At 41.2% G+C, this 20,794-nt stretch overlaps 2 protein-coding genes across 8 annotated transcripts in view; both read right to left on the reverse strand.

The window, feature by feature from the left end:
• Window positions 1-17,063, reverse strand: part of grip2a (glutamate receptor interacting protein 2a) — a 33,319-nt gene extending 16,256 nt beyond the window's left edge. For 3 of the 7 annotated variants that reach the window (XM_085443219.1, XM_085443225.1, XM_085443226.1), the window contains exons 1-11: window positions 16,593-17,063; window positions 11,323-11,403; window positions 10,524-10,662; window positions 8,655-8,800; window positions 7,713-7,796; window positions 7,529-7,604; window positions 6,699-6,844; window positions 4,011-4,158; window positions 3,745-3,914; window positions 563-691; window positions 199-360 (exon numbers count right to left, since the gene is read on the reverse strand). In XM_085443219.1, coding sequence (XP_085299345.1) covers window positions 199-360; window positions 563-691; window positions 3,745-3,914; window positions 4,011-4,158; window positions 6,699-6,844; window positions 7,529-7,604; window positions 7,713-7,796; window positions 8,655-8,800; window positions 10,524-10,662; window positions 11,323-11,403; window positions 16,593-16,770 — 1,459 coding nt within the window. In that variant the 5' untranslated portion in view covers window positions 16,771-17,063. Of the gene's footprint in view, window positions 1-198; window positions 361-562; window positions 692-3,744; window positions 3,915-4,010; window positions 4,159-6,698; window positions 6,845-7,528; window positions 7,605-7,712; window positions 7,797-8,654; window positions 8,801-10,523; window positions 10,663-11,322; window positions 11,404-14,128; window positions 14,677-16,592 lie in introns of those variants that run through there. The other 4 variants (XM_085443220.1, XM_085443221.1, XM_085443224.1 and 1 more) reach the window with 4 other exon arrangements.
• A 1,252-nt stretch (window positions 17,064-18,315) lies between these two features.
• On the reverse strand, window positions 18,316-20,793 carry rpl32 (ribosomal protein L32). Its single transcript, XM_085443527.1, has 3 exons — window positions 20,698-20,793; window positions 20,408-20,589; window positions 18,316-18,481 (listed from the first exon to the last, which is right to left on the reverse strand). The coding sequence occupies exons 1-3, from the start codon at window positions 20,791-20,793 to the stop codon at window positions 18,352-18,354; spliced, it is 408 nt and encodes a 135-aa protein (XP_085299653.1). The 3' UTR covers window positions 18,316-18,351.
• Window position 20,794: the final 1 nt, after the last annotated feature.

Raw genomic sequence — 20,794 nt, forward strand, 5'->3', positions numbered from 1 at the left:
TCCCTGTAATCTAAGAGTCCTGCAACAAATTACTAGCTTAGTTGTACCCAATTCATTGGTAAGGTGTATATCTTGCGCTTCTGGAACCAAAAAAAGCTGCACAACCTGATTAAAACAGTTTTAAATAAGAAAATACTTGAACTGAACCAAGCCTTTAATTTGGAGGGGAAAGAGGAAAAAGAAGGTGGTTTGCTATACATGAGCTCTTGTGGTCCTTCTTTCTGTTCCTCCTCTTGCCGGTGGAGCTCCGAGGGCTGGTGGGAGTGATGGGAAGGATGGGGCAGGGTAGCGTGTTGCTACCCTGGCTGCTGAAGCCTGAGGTGGCTGTGGAGGAAGGGGAGAAGCCACCACTCACCAGAGCTGAAAGGAAACACGTATCAAAAGGCTGGTACAGTAAGCTCTAAATTCATCATCCACAGCAGCACCATTGGAACATGCAACAAAAGAAAGAAACCAGTGTTGGGGTAAACCTCTTGGAAAAAAGATTTAACAATCATGCTGAAAAAAGGGCTCCTGCTGTGGTGTCTTGCCAGCAGCAGTGCTGTCACAAGTGATAACTTACATTTGCAGTGGTCCTGCTGGTTGTGTGGGTGGCTTGGGCTGCTCCATGTCTTGCTGTGGCTGGCATGTGGGGGATGGTAGTAGTTGCCGCTTTGGTCCCAGTGATGATGGTTGCTTTTCTGCACTTTTACTGCAAGCAGCAAGGAGAAAAACACACCGACAGAATGAATGAAGCAGCGGCGCGTCTCCGTTTTCCACATTTTTAAAAATTCTGCCCATGAAATCACACTTTCATTCCCATGTCTAAATTTATACCATACCACACAGAGCCTGGAAGGATCATTCAGAGCAGAGTAATTGATATTTAATGTGTTCGTCATGGCACGCTAGATTAAATCCTGTGGTTTAATGTATTTTGTTGAGCATCTGAAAATCAGTTCGAAACACACCGCTCTATGAGAAGCAATCTACAATCTAAAATGAAATCCTTACTCTTAGTAGCAAGCTTCCAAAGGGATGATTTCAAGTTGAAGATCATTCTTCTACATTCATTTTCAAAAAAGTCCAAAAGTGCAAAAAGAGAAATCGGACTACTGCTGGACATGGCAAGGAAGTGACGCTAGCTGTGGAAGCATGTGGCTTGACCTTGATTGAGTGCAGCTGAAAGCTTGATTGGTGTAAATGTAGAGTGCCTGTCTCTGCATCTGATTGTCAGTCTATATGGTCTGCTGTAATTCTTTTCTCTTTTTTTGGGTGTTTCTGTTAAGAAATTAAGCTTGTTGTTTACGCTGAAAGTCATCTTATCCCTGATGCCAGAGCCTATGTAACACCGAGTAGTCAATCAAGCTGTGTTCATGAGGCATTCAAAGGGAAGCAGATGACCTGCTGTGTGACACACACCTCAATAATTAACTTTATTTAAACAGATTAACTCAGCTAAATGTGTCAAAAAAATGCTACACGTGACAGTAATCTTTGCTGCTTCGTCTGGAGGCGTCTAATCTCTGACGACTTGCTCTCATAGATGAGGATTTGCTAGAAACATGGATGAGTACAGTTGCGCTTCAGATGTTGCCATACTCTGAGAATTTGGTTGAACAATACATGAAGGAAAACCTCTGGCCCTTTTCAGGAAACTACTTTCTATCTGACTCAATCAAAAGAGCTGAAAAGCTCTGGCTCGGCTGGCTTATATTAAGCTCACCTAGGGGAATCTCTCCAAGAGATGGTGCTTTCATTCCACACTGGTGGAAAGAAACATTAACGCCTAATTTCTTAGTGGCCGTATCAGTCTTCTTAAATCCCCAGAGCAGATTAGACAAATTGCATCTTATAATCACGTCTTATCCTGGAGGGGGAAGAAGCTGTGAAAAAGCTGCGTGCTATCGTAACACCACAACGCCTCCTTCAAAACCAGATAAATGAGTGAACTGAAATTTAATAAGATGTGCCCGTAAATTTATAGGGAAGCGATAGCCTGCTGTGATTTGAGTTGAGATGCTGTATTGATTACAGTTCAAGGATTTCAGCCTTGACAGTATTCATCCATGTCACATGTATTTGCGCCGTAGTGATAAACATTAGTGGTGGCAAGATAAGCTACATTTACTCTGCACTTTATTACGATATGGAATACATACATAATCTCATATGTAGAATAAAGCAGAATATATAATCATTTTCATCAATTCAATCATTTCAGTGTGACATAGGTATCTTTAAAGTAAAATATCCAAATTCTTTCCTCTGTTTAGACGATTAAATATTTTCAAAACATATTAGAAGAAACCAAAAAATATATATATAAGAAAAGCACTGCAGACCAGACCAAGCAAAAGAAGAGAAAGAAGTGAAATAACTGTGGCTCATTTCCCTTTTGTTGCTTTGTGATTCTTCCAATGGCTACATGTTAAGGAGTCCCTGCAGCTGCTGACCCAGAAATAAGCCTGCAGAACGTGGCAACATGATCTCTGACAGAGAAAGGGTGTGTGTGTGTGTGTGTATATTTGTGTGAGGCTTGTTGGTATGCAAAGAGGCAGAGTGTGTACCCAAAGCCAGAGGGATTGTGGCCGTATGCACACACAAACACACGGACTAATTCAGAGTGGATGGAGGAAGTAAGCAGGGAAGCAGTGAGGCTCTTTAGAGCTGTCGGGAATACGCAGAATACAAATGGTGAGGACTGCATCCTGGATCCACTGGATTTCCACACAGTGCTGTGGTGATTAAGGGACAGGTCGCTTATTTGAGATTTCTCTGTGTGAATCATTTGCACTGATGTGCACTGAACATTTTTATTGCATTGCACTGATGCACTACTCATCCACATCCACTAAGTCTTACGGAGAATGGCCTGCTTTTTAAGCCAGGCCTCGGTGGCTGTTTGAGTAGTTTTGGCATTGGTCTGGCTCCTTTTTTGTTGTTGCTTACCTTAGACTCTTATGTTTAAAAAGCCCAGCTTTACAGCAGAAATACAGCAAAAATTTACAACCTGGTATATAACACATTTATCTAGTTTTATCTTTAGCTCACTTCCAAAGAGTCAAGGTAAAAACAAAAAATTAAAAAACAACTTTATCAATGGCCAAAATGCCAAACTCAAGGCTTCAAACTGTATTTAGAAACATCACAGTTGCTACATGTCCACTTTTTACCACAGATTTTTTTACCAGCCGCTAAGATTATTTTCGATCTTTTGCCAAACAAGTTCTTGCCTCTTCTTTATCAGTTGCCTGTCTTCCTGGTACTTAATAGTTGTGTCTGCCGGCCTAGAAAGTTTCATTTTCATACATTACCTTAAAGCTGACCTTTATCTCCCTGTCTGGGTTTCATTGACTGGGCTCTAATCAAAGTCATTAGAAGTCTAAGAGCAAACCATGCCTGACTTTAGCCACAGTAATCATGTGATAAATTCTTTTGATCACAGAAACTTAAAGTGTGCCAGCTGGAAATTTCTTTAAAAGCTTATTCTGATTTTATTGTTTTAGATGTCGAGATTCAATATTTTCCTCTTTGTAAAATTCAATATCTTCTAAGTTTTTGGCCTTGTTTGATATAGATCTAAGCAACTAATGCACTTATACGTTAAAAAGAAACACTGTCCATCACCTGTTGCAGTCCTGACATAGAAAACCTGTCTCCTGTTTTAATCTGAGACAGCTTCCTCTGTCACTACTGTCCTCTTTTCCTCCATAACCTTTAAGAGCCTTCCTCTGCTTTTTTCGTGCCACCTGCAGGATGTACCTGTGTCATACGGCCTGATGGGAAGTCTGCTCTGGCTTGCTGGAAGAATCTCCAGTTTGACAATGTCAGAAGTGCTGGTGAGTAGCTGTGCTGCTTCCATCAGAGAGCAGTGCTCTGTGCTGGTCCCGTCTATGGACAGGAGGATGTCACTTACATGCAGCGCTCCACACCTGAAAGAAGTGAGACAGAGGCGGATGGTGTGAGGAAGTTTTCTATCAGGAAGCTGTCTGTTCAGTACTATTATTTGTTTAAAAAGTGAGTTTCACCTTTCCACCACACTGGCTGCTTTTATCTTGTCGATAATAATAACTTGTTTGTTCCTGTAGACTGCCGTGGAGAGGCTGATCCCCAGGCTCGCAGAGGGGCCTTTCACTATCTCCACCAGCAGAGGGCCTGAGGCTTGCTGCACTGCCTCTGAAACCATTCATATAGACAGATATGAGAAATATCAACCAAGTTAATGAATGCATCTAAAGAACCTGACTCAGTAATGGATGAACTCACTGTGCTTAGTTTTTTAGTCTTACAGATGTTAGTCGCTGTGGCATACTTGTTCATTTTATAAATACACACATTATTTTCTTTGTTGTTGTCATTCAGTCACTAGGATTTTGGCTGTCCTCTAAAAAGCGGAGGTTTATAAACGGGATAAAAGCTGGAAATAATATATTTTTTCCCTCAGTTTTTATAATCATATTAATAAGGTCACCAGGACTCTGAGAAATTGGTGGATGCATCCATATCAAGCAGGTTAGACTACCGCAGTGCTGTATTTGCCGGATTATCCAAATCATCAGTGTGGCAACTTCTGCTTGTCCAAAATGCAGCATTTGAACATATAACTCCGGTATTGAAGTCACTTCCTCGGATGCCAGTTTAACACAGTCTTCCCTTTAAAGTCCTTCTGTTAGTTCATAAAAGCTCCCAATGCTTTGGCCTTTTACTACATCTCTGACTTGCTCAGTGTAAATAACCCAACTAGAGCTCTCAGGTCATCAGGTGCAGATCTCTTAACTGTTCCCAGAATTAGATCTAAGTGTGCTGAGGGTGCTTTCAGTCGCTGTGGTCCAGTTCCTGGAACATGTTGCCCACTGACCTGAGGTCAATTACAACTGTGTCTACATCCAAAAACAGACTCAAAATCTTTGTGTTGTCACAGGCTTACAGTTAATAACCATGTGTCTGTTTGTGCGTTTTGTTCTGTTTTTCCTTGTAAAGTTTAATTGTGTTCTTTTTACCTTAAGACATTGTAGAGATCCATATATTTTTTAATGTTTTTACCTTATATGGGAAGCACACTGAGGTCACTTGTAATAATATTAATAAAATTTACATTGACATTATTGTTAGTTAACAAAGCATTTAGACATTAATATTGTTTGGCAAGTTCTATTCCACATGTCTTGATGATAACCACACAGAGAAGTTAAATATCTTGAGTGACATCTTCTTTGCAGGACAAATGTTGTGACACTTATTGCTCATAATTAAAGTTAAGCAATGTTTCAAATAAGGAACTTTAATGAATTTTAAAAAGCACAACCAGTGTATTCTAGATCTTAGTGTTTTATTCGTTTCCTAAATGTATTTTTCTTGTAATTGTGAATCCTGTGGCTGGTCGAATCTGGAGCCAACAGGTCTGAATCCTTAGATTCCACACACAGGATATGTGTGAATATGTGTCAGCTGTCCTTGGTGACCTGCCCTGTTTTGCATAGAGCAGTTCAGAGTGTGCAATTTTGAGAATTAGTCACTATGATCACATTGAGGTTATAATTAGGTTTGTAGTCATGCAGTGTGTTACTGAACTTAGAGATATAGCTTTCTACTTTTTACCCAACAAAGAGGATGTTTGGTAGAATATCAGTTGTGCTGGATTCTTTTTGTGTCCTCAGGCTGACTTATGTTTGGTGTTTTTTTGTTGTTTGTTTTCCTTTTTAACTCCATTATTGTTTTAAACTGAGCTTAACAAAATAAAACTGCAATTCCAAACTTCTAAAAATAATGGTGGTATGTACCATTTATTGCATTATAGTCCAACCATAACTCACTTAAAGACACAATATCATGAGGGAACACACTAAAGTCAGCGTATGAACACGACCACAGGCTGTACGCAGGCTTTGAACAAGCTCCATTTTTGCAAGTCTGAGAAAAATAATCCTGGTGTAATAAAGGTGACTCAACTAAAACCCATTACTAACTGTGGCATGTGACCAAGAGTGAAAGACGTGCATTGTGGGAAATGTAGAATCCAGGATTTTTTGTCAGGATATCCTGATATCTGCTGCTTCAACTTATTTATGTAAGCTGTCATTATGAACACTCCAACTCAATAGAAACACTAAATCACAGAAGTGCTTATTAACCTTGTTTAAAACACACAAAAGACAAAAAGTAATAACTAATAATGATTATTTTATGGGGGAAACATTGTGCTATAACAGCTTTTAGTGTGTGCTTTGATATCAGCATTTGATATCATTTGGGCAGGTGAACAGATTATTAAGGGTACTGGGGTTGTTGGATAGCAGAGGGACATAACTGGGACAGACTGATACTATCAGTACAATCAATATAATCAATACACTGCTTTGAAAACTTCCCATCTTTTCTCCTTAAATAGCATCACCAAGGATTAGGGGACATGCAATATAATATCTCCCTTTTGCTCCAACTTTTATTTAGAAAGAAAATGGTACAAAAAAGCAACATGTTTTAAATTTTTTTTTTTTTAGCAGTCATTGTTCGGGAACAGACAAACACATTTTCATGAAACAATCGTGTCCCCTTTCCCAGTGTGCTCTCGGGCCGTCTCCAACACAGTCACTCAGATCCACACAGCCAAACGGCCACATGATTTACCCTCAGAGCAATGATGCCCTATATGCCTCCACATATTCCCTGTGTGTGTGTGTGTGTGTCTGTTTGTGTGTGTGTTTGTGTGTGCTCACCCATGACAGAGACGTCATACTCAATCAGGAACAGAGCTTCCTGGCCGCTCTGCATTAACATGGTCAAAGCGTCAGCGTGCCTCTCCCGGCTCAGAGGCATCCCATCTATGCTCAATACTCGGTCTCCAGCCTTAATAGTGCCCTCTCTGGAGAAACACAGATGGATAAACAAAGAACAAAAAACAAAACATAAACAACCAGCATAAGATGCTTTTACAAGCAATCGTGCACCAGTCACAGTAGATGATTAAGCAGTTCCACATGAATGTTTCCTCCCAGGTGAGATGAAGGATAAATGAGATAAACAACCGTTAAGTCTTTGACGGTGAATTATGTTCACTCCAGTGTTTAGTGCTCGCAGTTTTCATGTGGGAAAAAAGTGCAATGTTACATTAGCCTCAGGATGAGCGCTGGCCTTTCTGCTTTGAAGATAACATACTCTGTATGTGTCAAAGCCACAGTTTCACAGAGTGGCTTGAATATATGGTAATGAGGAAGAAACAAAAAAGTCTGCCGCACACATACAAAATCGTTTCAACATTATTTTAGGTGCATTATTCTAAGGCCTAAAAATCAAATTCCACCTGAACAGCAAATGTTTTAATAGTAAATTATTAAAACACATCTATTAGGAAAGACACATACACAGTACAGATATATACATTCATGCATTCGTAGAGTAATGTGAAAAGCTCACTCATGCATTCTCAAGACATAAAATGCAGGCAAGAAACATGAATGGCTACACTTGTAATGCATATAGCCTAAAGATATAAACACTGTTTCCAGTAGACATCTATCTTTGTCCATATCTGTGTCCTTATCCTTACCTATCAGCCGGACCTCCAGGCCTGACGCTGGTCACCACCAGAGGACGAGATCTGCGCCAGTCTTCATGGAAGCCTCCTGACCCAAATCAGAAAGGAAGAAAAGAAAATCAGAGCACACAGATCAATGGAAAACTATATGTATTAAAGGACTGGAAAAACAGAGAAAAACATTCTAGGCACCCACCTCTCATGACAAAACCAAAACTGTTGCCCTCCTTGTGTAAACACACCTCGATGCTTTTGGTTATGACTCCTGAGGGGTTCTGGACTAAGAGTAAAGCAGAATTGACAAAATGATTAAATAAATACTAGCAGTACAAAAGGTTTGTCAAAAGTTTGATTCCAGTATAACCTGAAATGTTGAATTTAGAAAGTTGATTACTTGGTAATAGGTGAATAACTTTATGTGTTTGACCTTCTGGTTTGCAAACAGAGCACTGCCTGAGGACCAGGTCAGCTTCCCGTAGAAACATAGTAAGCATTGATTTGATGATTTTCATCCTGAAAGTTCAAACCGAGCCTGATTTGGCAGATAGGTTTTAGGTTACGGCTGTTCTTTTAATATAGCAGAAATATTCATTAAGAGCAGCTGTGCTTCACGCGTGCATCAGCATTAAACATCTGTTCAGAAATACTTTTTCTCAGTAAGCGCTGATTTGGTGGGTTGCTTTTAAAAAGATGTCAGGATGTCTGGATCCAAACATGTAGAAAGGCCACAGTGCAGATGAGTGTGGAAGTGAGGGCTGAGCCCTCTGGCAGTGCAGTGTCCTCATCATGACCTGCATCATTTGGATGTCCAGAGATCTTTCTCCTTTACTTTTGCCAATTATCATTCATTTCCTTCCTTTCAGGAATTTAAAAACTTGTCAAACTAGCCTTTGAATTTAAACCTTCTTCATGTTTTTGTGTGTTGACCTAAATACTCTGTTTTACTCATAATAAGCAGGATAAAGAATGCTTTTGAAAGGCAACTACATTTTTCTCCTGTTCTTGCATTTTAGATTTTTGGCTGCAGACCAAATATTTGAAAATAAAAATAATTTGCATTAATGATAAGCATTTTCATACTGTCATCTCACACAACTCTTTCCATCTGCTAAAACTGTGAATCAGACACACCACCTACCAAATGGAGGCGGTTCATACTCCACTTCCAGCACAACTCGCTCCCCAATGTTCTTCAGCAGGCTGATAATCTCATCGTGACGAAGCTTTGACAGATTGATGCCATTCACTGACTTGATGTAGTCTCCTACATTCAGCTGGTCACTCCTGTGGAAAGTCATAGACAAGACATACGATTAGGATCGGCATTCAGTTACTAAGTGGACAAAGCAGGCAGCTGTTCTGAGTCAATCCACGTTTGTTACCAAAGTTTAAAAATTTGCACCACTAATGTGCAATATCAGCTTTTGGCTGCATTACTGTGTTACTTAATACGTGAGGTGAAAGGTACAAATATGTTTAATGTAAGAGAAAGCTGTGAAAGCTTCAAAATGAGAATTATCAGAATATTGGGGGGAGCTCATTGCTTTGGATTTATAACTCACTACAGCCTGAGCTGTACCCTGAGCGATTTGTAATCAGCGAGGTGAAATAAGGCTCTTGGGGCGATTGTGGCTCAAGAGTTGGGAGTTCGCCTTGTAATTGGAAGGTTGCCGGTTCGAGCCCCGGCTTGGACAGTCTCGGTCGTTGTGTCCTTGGGCAAGACACTTCACCCGTTGCCTACTGGTGGTGGTCAGAGGGCCCGGTGGCGCCAGTGTCCGGCAGCCTCGCCTCTGTCAGTGCGCCCCAGGGCGGCTGTGGCTACAATGTAGCTGCCATCACCAGTGTGTGAATGTGTGTGTGAATGGATATGTAAAGCGCTTTGGGGTCCTTAGGGACTAGTAAAGCGCTATATAAATACAGGCCATTTACCATTCTGAGTGGCTTTCAGTGCATCATCCCTTTGTGAAAAACAAACAAATAAAAGTGAGAAATAAACTTCACAGAAATAATCATAGTTGGTTTTCTGTTTTTGTTGAAACGGTTATGATAATTGGATCCGACGTGCATCAGCAGTAAGCCGACTAACATAGTGAGCCACCTGTGCAAAAAGGAGAGTGGATGCTGGAGCAGGTTGGCTGAAAGCCTCACGTCTTCACACACTGACAGAGATGATTGTACATGGTGTCTGACATGTGACATTCTGAGTCAACACGAGGCTCATCAGAGAGCTAATTAATTAAATAGATGTTCTGCCCTGCTTGCCCTTCTCACCTTTAGGCTACTGACAATCAGCACTGACAGCAGTAAGAGAGATGTCTCAACCGGCAGAGCTGAACGGCCTGTCGCCTGGTCCAGTCTCGTCACACTATGTCTTTGCCTGTCGCTCTCCTGTCTGCCTGTGTGTCTCTCCACCAAGTAAATTAACTAGCACTTCCACACAAGCATGAACTCGGCTGATGGAAAACAAGCTGCTCGGAAGAATTAGCACTGTGTCTGCGTTTAAAACCTCCTTGGATTTGACGAGTGATGGCATATTTGGCCAAGACATTTTCAGAGGGGCTGTGTCATTCTCACAAATCTGTGTGTGTGTGTGTTTCACTGTGGTCACATGCTGCTTAATCATCATGAAATGTGAGTTTTCCAATGAATTTTCTTATCACATGGCTGATGTTGGGGAAAATTAGCTTTATCTTAATTAAACAATCTTTGAGCACAAAAAGCACGCTCACAAAACATTTATATTGAGTTATCACCACAGTACAGCAAATCAAGCATGAACTGATCAGAAATAGAGATAAAATTTAAATCTGCTCTTGGACATAGCTCCATTGATCCTGTTGGGGTGTCACTCTGGGTCAAGCTGATCTAACACATTGCCTACAGCCCTGCAGTTAGTGAGACGGTGCAGCTTTGCAACATGCGCACGTTGTCAGGGGGCAGAATAATAAGTCCGGGCAGCTTGGTGTGGTTGCCAGGTTTTAAATGCATCACGGAGCAGAGATCTCACCTGGCAGCTAGCCCACCTGGCCGTAGGTTTGACACTCTGGGCTTGCCATCCTTATCAGACCCTCCGGAGATGGTGAGGCCAAGGCTGCTGCCTTCCCTTTTCATCAGATCCACGGTGGTCACTCCTCGATACTCTTCTGCTGACAGATACAGACGCAGGCACAGATCTGCAGTCAGCATTAGCTTCTGCTTGACAGAATCACCCTGTCTGAGGGGCAACGAAAGACTCTTTCCCTGAATCTTTCACAGAAATGCTCTCTGACATAAGACCTCCTACTTTATTTTCTCAGCCTCCTGTCTTCTCCTTGTTCCTTCAGATCTCTCTGTCTCAGTTAATCTTTGTGAAGAGTTCAGAAGGAGGATGTGGAGAATAAAACTGGTTTTATTCAAACGACTCTACATAAGGATTGAGAAAAGAAATGCATCGAATTCATAATAAAGAACAAGCTGGAAATTATCTGGCCTGTCAACAATTGATGGATATGTAATTATGTGTCAACGGAGAACTCATTCTGTCTTGCGCTCCACATTGTGCTGTGCTTTTAAATCAGTCTGCAATGTGTGGTTTTACTACCAATGACAGGTTTGCAACACAAGCAAATATTTTACCTTATCCAAGCATTCAAAACAGTGCAACTTCAAGCAAACCGCAGGACGTAAACGGCTCTACAGACAAGCGTCTCAATCAAACATGGAGGGATGCTTCCTCTTCTTGGGGACTCAGGTGAATTGAGCATAGTAGCATGAATCAGACAACAAACAAAGTAAATGATGTAACATCAGGTTTGAGTGTATTGTACCTGAAAGGCTGCGCCTCCGAGACGAATGTGATTGGTCAGTTGCCCCGGACTCTTTGCTTCCCTTTGAGTATGGTCCTTCATCTGAAGAGACAGTGTGGTGATAGGATATGTAGGGAAATGCTGCAGCAGAAGACTAAATGAAAACGACTGCCCCAATGCACATCGTGACAGCAGCCCACAGTAAGGGGTTTGAACTTCACCCTCTGTCATTGAGGAGCTTTTGCAGGGAAACACTACAGCCAAAAATACTTCTGTCAGGACTATCTGAGCTTGAATGGTCACCTCAAACTCAGGACCTTGAAAGGTCACACCACTTTGTTTCCCTAACAATCATATTAAAGGGTCAAGGAATTAAAATAGCTAGCCCCTGTCTCCAGCAAGGACCTTTAAAGACCTTTAATTTAACACAAGGATACATTTGCAACAAGCAGCTACTACAGCATGGGAGCCTTCCTGAAAGAACAGCATGCAGTTAATGGTCTGTTCATGCATAGAGAGGAAATCATCATTTCATGTCATTTATAGCAGCTGTCAGATAAAGCTAGGGAATGTGCTCTGCAGAGCAAGGTAGTTTTTATTCTTAACCCACAGTGGGACTCAGCACTGGACCGTCCTCAGATTAGTGGAGCAACTGCCCAGCCATCTGAACCTGAAAGCAGCCATGCATCCATGTCAGCAGTCGTAGTGATGAGGAAACTGACTTGGCATTTCGCTAATCCTGTTCATTGCGGATTAGCTTTTTCAGCTGTCCAGCACAGCGATTGAACATCACATTACAAACTTGAAAAATAGCTGTGCCAGGTCCACACTTGGATGAGATGAGTGGAGGAGAGCATGTTGCTGCTTTTCATATGACGTGCATCAAACTGAAGTACTCACAAGCAAGAGTCTGGAATGATGACTGCGTTAGTACTGCAGAGTGGAGACACTGGTAAGAATCAGTCCTAACACATTAACTGCACAAGCTTTTCAAACCGCTGGACGGTGAAGTTAAGTATTTTTGATTGGTACATAGTTTTGGCAACGCGCAGCCCCAGAACTCTTGAAGGGAACTGAGGTGCCATACATGTTTTTAGATTTAGGGTGATTTACACTGTGTGAGAGTGTCACAATAATTACAATATTCATCTGAACAAACATCCATAAATCTGTCTACACATCATTGAGAAGGCAAACCGTGGTACTCTGCTGGGGAATCATCATAAATGTACATTTTCCTCAGTATTAAATGTAATGAAGCCGTGGTTTTCGCGAAATCCATAAACACACTGCAAACGACACTCATTATGCATGCTTTTTAATGGTGCCAGATGTAAACAGTCACAAGAAAAGCAGATTTCAAGTTGTAGCCAACTTCAGGGCTCACTGAAACGTGACAATGTACAAAATGCAAGTGAGACAGAGGATAATAATAGACAAAAAAGAAATCAAGTTGAACTACATATATGTACTGTATGTCCATATATGAGAATGCCTATGAGAATCAAATATTCATGTATGATCTCCTCTCATTTGCTCTAGGTCAGAAATGAAAGAAGTAAGTAAGCTTTCAGGCTTCAGATTATATCAGTTTGACAATGATCTACTGACAATATATTGGTTTGACATGAAGAATGTCATTTCATTTAGTCTGACATGTCTTTTTTGTTATCTGCACTGATTTGCAAAGACTGAAGTGCTTGAAGGGCATCAAACCAACCGCTTTATCTCTGTCCACACCGAGTCACCACATCTGTCCAACTGAAGCTGAAGCCTTCGGACAGCTGAGAGGCATAGATCCTTTGTCATACCTTTACTGACCTGAAACCTTCAGGCAGCCGCGGGATACGAGAAGAAAATCCAGCCTTCGCGTGGACACATCCGCATGAGTCAAAGCTTAACTAGACAAATCTCCGTCTTGCACGTTATGGCGATTTGGAGAATATGCACAAGCATAACATTGTCATTAATTTACCTCACGTCCCTGCACAAGTCCTGTGTCCAGTAGCTTTGAGGCACAAAGCACACAAAGTGAGTGACACATCGCAAACATGTTAGGCAAGGCAAAAGCCTCGTAACCACACGGACTCCTGGGGGCCCTGACGGTCCAACAGCTGTCATTGCTGTCAAAAGGCAACACTGGCTCTGGGTTACACAGACCCAACACACCGCACGTGACTGAATGCTACTGTACCATCAAGCCATCCTCCAGGCATCCTGCTTCAGCTTTGAAAAACCAGCACCCAAATCAAGAGCCAAAATTAAGATTGGGATGGTGTTGATTACAACTATGAATCCTCTCAGTTCTGTTTCTTTAGAGGAAACTCTTTTTTTAAGGGTATGACTACTCCTCCATCTGAAAGACCTGGTGACTACAAATAAGATTCTTCCTGCATAAATATTTAGGGAGTTGATTAACTTCCGAATCAATTAAGGGCACTTTTTACTATCCTAGAATGTAGGTTAAATATGTGGGCGGTACTGACTGACAATGAAATCATATTGCTATTTTCAGAGGTGAAACTTTATTTATAAACTGGGCCCTTCCAGACCCAGTTTATGCTGCTATATCTGCCCTAATTACACATGACAGGATGATATGCAGAGCTGGTGGCTGAGTCCACTGACATTTAAATCTCTCGCAATCTATTACTGCTGCATTGCACGCAGTGTAATGATTCCACCATCAAATTCATTTGCATTAAAGCTGAACAGATTTAAGACCGCAGGGACGTAGGCACCTCTCAGAAGTGACTGTCTTAAATCTTCTATGGCCACACAAAATCTGTACCCTTTGACTATGAATGTCAGAATATGTTCCTCTTACCAATGCTGTTCTTGGTGTCTCTCCTCAGACCACAGAGCATGGCTGGAGTTAAATCAGCGGAGCCACCCTCTGGAAGTAACCTTGCTGATCTTTAGTAGTGGGCAGAGAGCTGTGGTGAAAGTAGGCGACCCAAGAGACCAGATCTCAGCTGCTTAGAAAAAACATCTTTCTTCCTTCATTCCTGTGCATCAACTCCAGCATGTCCTTAAATTTTGACACTATCCAGGAAGGTCTGGAGCTCCAAAGGGCAAATTTTGATCCTCACTACCTTCCTAAATGATTATTCTCAATGCTCACATACATCTAAAACTACTATCTGCCAAGCTGTGCTCCTTCTATAAAATCCAAAGCAGGGAGAGAAATGGTTCGTGTCCTTTTCTTGCCATTTCGCTGTTGTCCCGTTTTTTTGCGCTATTCTTACTAATCGCTCGTCTTTTTTCCAGAGGATTTATCATGCCCTCTTCATACACTCACATGAGCTCACACACAGCCCTCTCATACAGAGCTACAGCGTTTGCTCTCCCCTCTCTCTGTCTCCCTCTCTGCCAGAGGGGTTCAGTGAAGCAGGCACACACGATAGTCACTCCCTCCCCTTTGCCAACCCCCACACACACATAGACAGACTCTTTATCCACTTCCCACCAAGTCAAACACATTCTCAGCACACACATAGAGTACACACGTTCAGATTAGACACGACAAAACTGCGCACACCCCACACACTCAACTCTCGGAACAATTAACACCACCTGCACATTCATTGTCAGACAGTGTCACGTTTTTCTCACATGGAGACAAAACCGTTTTACAGAGCTTGTGTCTACACAGTGCTCTTATCTTCTCTCTTTTTCTCTCATGCACGCACACGTGCACACGCAGCATATTGGAGGAAGCATATGTTAAATTCCTGTGAAGAACAGCTGCCTGTACATCTTGCAGTTGTTGCTGCTTCTAAATATTATGCAGTCGTCAAGCACAGTCGACATTCAAACTGCAATCGTGATAATAAGTGAAATATATTCAAACGGCAGTAAAATAGGAACACGTTAAATCTGAGCAGCTTAATGAAACTGTGAAATCTGTTTCCTCTGAGGCCTGACATCTCATGTTTCACCCTCTGAGGGGTTAAAGGACCCTTTGCTAATCCTTCAGGGGCCCTCCACCCAAACACGAAGGGCCCATCACTGCACCTGTCTGGGCATTTGTCACGCACAAAAACCTCGGCGCCTGCCACTTCCTGACCTGCGCTGCAACCACTATCAAAACAAACCCCTCCTTCAGCATCACTGGCAGCTCCTGGAAACCTCATCAGCCTCTGTTTTTGGTTCAGTGCAGATCGTTTTTGTCATCACTTTAGAGGCAGATTAAAAAAAAGGGATAAAACCAAAATACATAAAATTCAGAAGCTCATAAAAAACATTAGACCCTTTGTTCCAAAGCGGCCTTTTGCCCACATGTGTAAAGTGATTACAAACAAACATTTCCATGTTTCTATCCGCTGTTGCGTGGAGCCTAATTAGTCAGCTGTTCCAGTGGACACAATACTCTTTGGTGTAGATGATTTCCTCTGAGACTTTTGTCCTTAATACCCCATTTACAGTGTGAGCGAGTGTAGTCTTTCAGAGCGAGACTAATTAATTTCCACCAGAATAAAGAGAATTGGGAGATGGAGCAGTCTGTTGGACTGATAAAAACCTCTGGGAACCGACTGGCAATGTTATAAAAATGGACTCTTTTACATTTGCTCTAGACGATAAATCAACATAATTGCTGTAGCATTACTGACAAGGTATTGATTAGTATAAGAGTGCCCTTTTTTTTTTTTTTTTTGTTGTGACCTTGGCATAAAAACAAAGATGTGTGATATTCAATATTTGAAAAAAAGAAAAGAAACTGGTGCAAAATATTTCGTGATCTCAACAGACATTGGTGTGTGACTGGTTTCGCTGTTCGATGCTGATCCATCTCCATTTACGTAGAGAAACCCTCACGAAAGTGCCTACATTTACTTCACATGACCATATTCCAGACAGGAGGCCGTGGAGCTTAACCTCAACATCGATCAAACTGACCACACTGCCATCTTATGGTTATCAGCTTCAGCTGCAAGTGAAAGTGTGAGGAGCGAAATGACTAAATCACTTGTCAGCCAGCACATATCAGTGTGAAGAAAAGGAGCCAGAGGAAACGCGTGTCCCACACATCACACGCCTGCGTTCCTGTTCACCTCTAAGAATCATCATCCAAGATTTTCTTCAAGCGAATGTTCAGTTTCACAGGTCTCAAGCATGCTCACACATTTATGTTTGACAGGCCTGCAGCATAATGTACATGAATTAAAGAGTGTTGAAGGTTATATACAGAGGTAAACTTGCGTAAGTATTTTGTTGGGATTACAAGATAAATTCTGGATACTCCATAGAAGTCTTGGGTATCTTGTTAAATATTAAATGTCAGATTTTACCTTTTGTCCTTCCTCTGATGACACCCAGTCGACATCTGAGAGAAAAGGAGAACATCCTTCTCTTTCCTCCTGCAGACCGGCTGCCTTTCCTCAGGGAATCTGTCTGAGGGAAGGCGAAGAAGAGCTGTTTGGAAGTGAGGCGCCCTTTTCCAAACGTGACCCTTGCTGACATGTTCATTTTCTGAGCAGTGAAAGGGAAAAAATAGATTCTGTCCTCTTCCTGACACTCTCACCATCTCTCAGACGTTGCAGTGTCTGCCTGCCCTGCTGTTCTCATGTTCTCCTCTCTTTCTCTCTGGAGAACATCCAGTCCTCTAAGGTGAGTCTTCCAGGACACTCCACAAACAGGTGCTGGTTTCGGAACGAGGAAAGCTTCAGATCCAAGATTCTGCTTGTTTTTTCCAACCATAATTGGTAACTTACTTCCACATCCTAACAGCCACAAGCTGACTGGCCAAATAAATGTTGTGTTTTTGCTTCTCTGGCAATGTCAGTTTTACGGGAACAGATGGCAGAGGGCTCAGGGCTGTGGGGCACAGCTTGTCTGCCAGAACGCAATGGAAACTTTCTCTGCAGGGATCCGGCTCTCAACATCATCAAGCAGTACACAATCTGAGCAGGCCAATTCAAGCAATGCCTTTTGATTACATTGTCGTTGCTCTATTGACACAACTTAAGTAATTACATGAGTGTGTCAGCCGAGGCTTTATCAGAACATATTCATCCACGTTGCCAAACTGACTCTAAGCTCCAAGTTAACTGGTCCAAAACCAGTCAGCCAATACAAGTCAGGTGGTAACTGTTGGCTTCCTTTCTATACAGAAGGCTTGAAAAATGTCCTTTATGGCTGAGAGAGCTTTTAGTCAGAGATAATGTCATCAAGCTTAATTTTGGATTAGGCAACACATATGAATCTTTACAGAAAGGCTTGTTATGAACTTGCTGTAGCAGGTTTAACAAATTATGTGTGCTTCTTTTACTTATATATAGCAACAGAAATCCCAAAAAGCCTATGAGTACACCTCACGATAAAACTAAATAGCAATACAAAATGTTTAGGGTACCATTTAAACTACACTGACATGACTTTTGTTCAAGTTCTAAATAATATCAAATTGTAAAAAAACAAACCTTATTAAACAAACCATTAGGTTCACTTTTACATCTGTATTAGAGAAGGTTTTTAAGTACTCCTTATTTGTGTTACACTGGACTTGAGTTCATCCACTGTCTGAAAAATCCATATTGGCTTCTTTCCCTTCAGCTGGAATCTCATTTGATTGGTTATCCCTCACAAACAGAAGGTTGAACAGCAAGAGTTGACCATGTAAAGGGCATCCGTTCTCATTTACATTATGCTCAGCATAAAAAAAAAAAATGCCTGAATTAGTCTGGAAAAAGTCTGCTCTTTGCGGTCATAAGATTACTTGTACATATATTCAGATCATCTAAATCTTTGGACACCTTAACACAAGAATCACCTGTCTAATCTCCCTGTGTCAAAAACATAATATTTATGATTTTTAATGGTTTACGAGTTTATAAATTCAGGATGTCTTTAAGAGGAGGTGGTCTTAAAACAAACATGGTACCACAGGTAACTGCAGTTTGGGTTATTTCACAATGTAATAAGAGTAATAAATCGGTTTCATATATTCACACGAGTCTTTTTAAAAACAGCCAATTAAGTTCAAAAGTGGAAAAAAAAAAGATCCAGAAGCCATTTTCCATTTTTAAGTCTTTATTGTGAATAACCAGTTTATTCGTTCTCCTCACTCCTGAGCCTGGCGTTGGGGTTCGTGACCTTAATTGCCAGCTGAGCTGCCCTCTCCACAATCAGCTTCCTGTTCTTGGAGGAGACATTGTGGGCAATCTCGGCACAGTGAGTCCTACAGAGGCACAGAATCACATTCGGTTAGTGAAAAGGTGTCTTCAAGGAAATATAAGCAACTGACATGTGACATTTTTGTATTTATCCCAAATAAAATAATTATAAAGAGTTTAGTCTGTCACAATTTCAATAAGCACAAATTCAATCACAACTTTATGGACATTAGCAAGATGTCAAAATGTCAAACATCAGGATTCAGTCCATGTTCTGGCAAAGACAATCCTCTGAAAGTTGTGCCACAAATTACGTGAAAACTATGCAGCTGATCTGACCCTCATCTTTACTGACCAGACTATCATCTCTGTGGACTTATGCTTACACCTGCTTCAAAAAATAAGTTATTTTTAAAAAGAAGACGTGAATGAGAAGAATCAAACTGCTCCCTTGAACCACAAACCATATGCCTAAAGTTTGTCTGTCCAATACAGCTGAGAAACTGGGGTCCACATCCTCCCGTAGCAAACAGTCTGAGCACTATTAGGGTTCTCAACACGACCTGTCCTATGGGATCAATTATATGCCTTCTGAATCAAACTAACTGCCGAAACACTGAGTAATCTCAAAAAAGATCAAGTCTCTGAAAACAAGCTAAGTGGCTTTAATATAGGTTTAAAATCTTTTTGATAACCAGAAACTGTGTACACGTACAATAAGAAGTGAAATTCCCGCTGTGTCTGACCATGGGAGAACTCCTAGCATTTCAATGTAGGTGTTTAAGTGTTACAAACTTCTTTCCTCTAAACACTGAACCCTCCGCTCTACTTTGAAACAGTGACCAAATAAACCTTGACAACAAAACATCTATTAATAGGATGTTGGGAATTCAGTTATTGTGGAGGTACATTGACAGTCAACTTCCTCATACAAGATCTTTCTTTTTTTTTAAATGACATCTGTATTTCTGGTTATCAGACTGTTAGGTTATTATATTAGTCTCATGAACTAAAACCACCTTTAAAAAATATTATCAGGGGATGAGTGGTGTCTTTTCTGGCCATGGCCTACAGTTACAAAATTAAATATCCTAAAAAAACAAAACAAACAAACATCCATTCGCTTCTGCAAACAAACAAACAAAAAACAACAACAACAAAAAACAAATTTGGGGCTCATATAGTGGCTCAATCCTTCCAGCGTTTGGTCTCACTTGTTGAGGTTTGAGACATGGGACAAAAGTATGCAGCTACTTCAACATACTGGAGGCAAAAATGTCATTTTAAAAGTCTTTGAGTGGCGACTGATCAGATAGGCTAAGGGTAAAGATGGGGCTTAAAAATTACAGTCCCCTGTTATTTTTCTTAGGTAGAAGGCCAAAAATTGTCAAAAGCAAAACATCTTTAGGAGGTAATACTAAACCAGCAGCAACTTTCACCAGAAAAATGCCAAGATGACTGAGAATGGAAACATCACTCACTGTTGAACCAGTCAGTGCAACTGCAAACTTTAAATATATGAAATGCTCATCGTCTTTTGCACACATATCTCAGAAAAGTCATCAGCACTATAACATGATAAGTTTTACTTATTGGGGTTTCGCTGACTCAAGCAGCACCTTGTGTTTATGGACAAATACCACCAAAATGCACAGGCTTCTGCTATATTAAACCTATTTCTTTACTGTACTGGTACATGATCTCAACATGCATATATGCACAGTCACAGTCTTAGAGGCTTTACCTGAACAAGGAAGACTCCGTAAAATCCTTCAACATACTTTAACTACACAAAAACAATTACTCTAATGTCTCCCTGTAGCTGTCTAATTTAATATAGTGTTTGCATACTTTTAATTATAATAAACTTTTGCACAGACATTGGGGAAAAAACCTATGTATGACATTATTCCAATACAAGCCATTTGGTGCACCATGTCCTCTACATCTACGGCAGCAGTAATCTACATGCATATGCATTCATAACTTACTTGTTGCTCATCAAAAGGACTTCAAGCTCCTTGACATTGTGCACCAGGAACTTCTTGAAACCAGTTGGCAGCATGAACTTGGTCTTCTTGTTGCTTCCATAACCGATGTTGGGCATCAGCATCTGGCCCTTGAACCTCCTGCGGACCCTGTTGTCAATACCTCTGGGCTTGCGCCAGTTTTTCTGTAGGGATATGTGAATAAACGTGTAGGTAATATAACTCACTGACATGAGTTAGTCCCCGCAGGTAAACAGTCCAAAACTGATGGGCATCTATGACATGACACTTACCGCGATCTTGACATATCGGTCAGACTGATGGCGGATGAACTTCTTGGTTCTCTTTTTGACAATCTTGGGTTTAGTGAGGGGCCTGAGGGCTGCCATG

Source organism: Copadichromis virginalis, linkage group LG20, assembly GCF_057382275.1.
Source record: "Copadichromis virginalis isolate Kocher_CV1m ecotype Utaka linkage group LG20, C_Virginalis_male_GT1.1, whole genome shotgun sequence".
NCBI classification, from domain to species: domain Eukaryota; kingdom Metazoa; phylum Chordata; class Actinopteri; order Cichliformes; family Cichlidae; genus Copadichromis; species Copadichromis virginalis.

What these genes read in the sequence shown, in the direction of transcription:
- rpl32 (XM_085443527.1), bottom strand. Translation starts at nt 20,793, where the DNA reads ATGGCAGCCCTCAGGCCCCTCACTAAACCCAAGATTGTCAAAAAGAGA. An exon ending in ACCGATATGTCAAGATCGCG is followed by an intron (nt 20,590 to 20,697) that starts GTAAGTGTCATG and finishes ATATCCCTACAG; the next exon opens with AAAAACTGGCGCAAGCCCAG. An exon ending in GTCCTTTTGATGAGCAACAA is followed by an intron (nt 18,482 to 20,407) that starts GTAAGTTATGAA and finishes GTGCCTCTGTAG; the next exon opens with GACTCACTGTGCCGAGATTG.